General features: G+C 34.5%; 1 protein-coding gene across 1 annotated transcript in view; it reads left to right on the top strand.

Annotated features, from left to right (window-relative positions):
* Window positions 1–2,805, top strand: part of cdc40 (cell division cycle 40) — a 21,295-nt gene that overhangs the window by 13,148 nt on the left and 5,342 nt on the right. The window contains exon 13 of the mRNA XM_015376783.1: window positions 1,983–2,059. Coding sequence (XP_015232269.1) covers window positions 1,983–2,059 — 77 coding nt within the window. The remainder of the gene's footprint in view (window positions 1–1,982; window positions 2,060–2,805) is intronic.

Raw genomic sequence — 2,805 nt, 5'->3', positions numbered from 1 at the left:
TCATAAAAACAAAACAAGCCGGCCTCCTGTCTGCGGTCACCTACTATTTGGGAGAGGTGTAGCGGAGTGTCTGCGGAGGGGACGTCTTTTTGTTCACTGCGACACCTATGCAGACGACCTGGTTTCGAAGTATAAATCAGCCTTTGGATGTTTTATATTATGGGGTTTGTATGCATTTCTCTGTGTGAACACACTTGGAGTCAATCTAGATTTAAATACAGTTTTGATTATCTTTTTTTTTTTTTTTCTTTTACTGTGCAAAGCTTGTATGTCCTGAAAATCTACAGATTTGTTTTTAAATTGCCAGTTACCTAACAATTGTCTGAAATGGCCTAGAATATCCACATATTAACCTACAGACAAGTTTAGACAATTTATCTTGGTTTTTATAGATACTAGCAGTGTTTGGGAAAGATTTGTACAGAGTTTTATTATAAAAGAAGAGTCATTGAAAATGAAATGTGCTACCCAGTAGCAGCATCAGTAGTTAAGCTCATCCATTAACATTTTTCTGAATTATGAAACTGAAAATTTGACTTAATGTTTAGAAATATAAAAATGTAGAGGTAAAAAAAATATGATAATATAACAGTCACAACTTGTGAAACAAAGTTTTACAGTACCGCAAAAACTGCATTTAAATTCAATTTGGCTTTTTGCAAAATCCTAAAAGTCCTACATTTAAATCTTAAAGCTGTTTAAAGCCATTCTGGATTTTTGCTAAAGTGTCTTTGCTGCATGGTGCAGCAGAGCAGTTCCCGTTCTTTTTCCTTGTTTCAATTCTGGTTCTTATAGATTTTTTATTCCGATTTTGTTTTGGTTTTTTTGTTCTTTATAAGAGGAAGATTTATAAAAATTGAAGTAACAGAGTTCTGTCTGGATGAATCTGGACATTTCAACTGACCTTACAACAGCAGCGCAGTAGGTTCTCATCCAGAGTTTAATGACATTAGCCACGCGCCATTCTTTCCATAATATAATCCCATTGCCAGTATCACAGGTGGCCAACTAGTCATTATTTAATTGACATAAGGCCTTACTTTTAAGTGATGCCCCACAAACAGATGGTTGTGCACACACTCCTATGGATTTTTCTATTAGTCAGCTTCTATTTTTGGTTGGCAAACTGGGCAGTGAAACTAGAAATAGAAAATAAAACATTCGAATGATTCCAGAGGAATTGAAAGGTTAGAATTGGTTCCAACCGATTAACGATTCTCAACGCCCAACACTGGGTGCAGCAGAATACATGAGCAAATAAAACAAACTGCAATCAAATTCTGCCTTTGAAAATACATTTATTTACTTTTTCTTTTAACAAAAAGTAATAATTAGATTTAAAATTTCTGTAGCCCTAACAACTTAAACTGTAATATTCTTTAAAAATTTTGAATTTCCCTTTAAGAAGTCTGCTGAAGCACAGATTCTTTTGATCAAATACTTTTATTCCTTCTTAATTAGTTTTTCATCACAGAAGGAGAGGGATATAGTACAGTGTAAATATTTTTAGTTTGGGTTTAGAATTAATACTCTTAGAGACCCATTTAATGCAAACAGAGAAAGAAACGAGGCAACATTAGTGACTCTAAAGTAATAGTATTTTTTTTAATGCATCTGCTGATATGCAAGCAAAGCCCTATGCTCTCATGACAGGTACAAAAGTAAGGCACAGTAAATGTGAAATATATTTTAAAGTTAATTAAGATCAAATAGCAAAGTTTATTCAAAAAACAAACAAACAGAATATGAAAATAGTGGCAACAGATGGGTAATTAATTGGTATGTGGTACAGACATGGTTCAATATTAAAAGCATCTTTCCACAGCACACAGTTCACAGTGTTAAGTATTTTCTAACTCACATGATGAACAGCAATGTTTATTAATGTTTTCCTTATGGGGTTACAGATCCTGAATAGGTTCTCTGAACCGTGTGTTTAATGTGTCTTCATGTGGGATCGCTGTGCTGTGTGTCTTTTCCAGGGACATCCCTGTGGACTTCAAGTACATCGCTGAGCCCAGTATGCACTCAATGCCTGCTGTGACGCTATCTCCCAATGGTGAGTGGCTTGATTTTTGCCAAATAATAAACATATGCTGGTGCACAGAGCAAAGGACTCAAGGGAATACAAAAATACATTACAACACTGAAGTAAGTTAATACCGCCAAAGGTTGGCCATTGCTAACGGGAGTAAAACTGAGCTAATTGAAGTTTTGCAATGCTTTAAAATGGGCCAGTGTAAGTAGACAGTGGTACTGTCGTAGTTTTTCTTTAAGTTGTCCATTAAACTTTTTTTCAAAACTTCTCATGCCACCTTGTTTCAACTGTTTAGTTGCTTTAAACAGAAACTTCTGCATCTGTTGAGAAACCTATTTTATATTTTGCTCACAGATCAGAGTTCCAGTGTGGATTGACTAGTACTGGTTTTTAATTATTCATTTATACATTGTTCTGATAATGGCCAAAGCTCAAGATGTCTGAAGTCTTTTCTGTGTTGTCTTTAGTCAGTCAACATCTTTTCACATAATATTCCACCTCTTTTTCTTTCCCTTTTCCCCCTCTGTGTTATTATTTACACATTGTGCTTATCCTCACTGTTTATCATAGTAATATGCAAGACACTGATTGACTGTATGTTCCTCAATCCAAGCTTGGGTTGTTAACTCAAACATGCCAACTCTAAACATAATGTATAAAACAAAAGTGTCTCTTTTACACACACTAAATTATTTCCTAATGTTTCACACAAACTTTTTACACCTTTTAGTATTTACTTTTATGTTTTCTTATCAACAGCCTTTTTA

Source organism: Cyprinodon variegatus, unplaced genomic scaffold (genome assembly GCF_000732505.1).
Source record: "Cyprinodon variegatus isolate N-32 unplaced genomic scaffold, C_variegatus-1.0 Scaffold141, whole genome shotgun sequence".
NCBI classification, from domain to species: domain Eukaryota; kingdom Metazoa; phylum Chordata; class Actinopteri; order Cyprinodontiformes; family Cyprinodontidae; genus Cyprinodon; species Cyprinodon variegatus.
The sequence above is the reverse complement of the archived record's forward strand: the minus strand, read 5'-3'. Positions and strand labels throughout refer to the sequence as shown.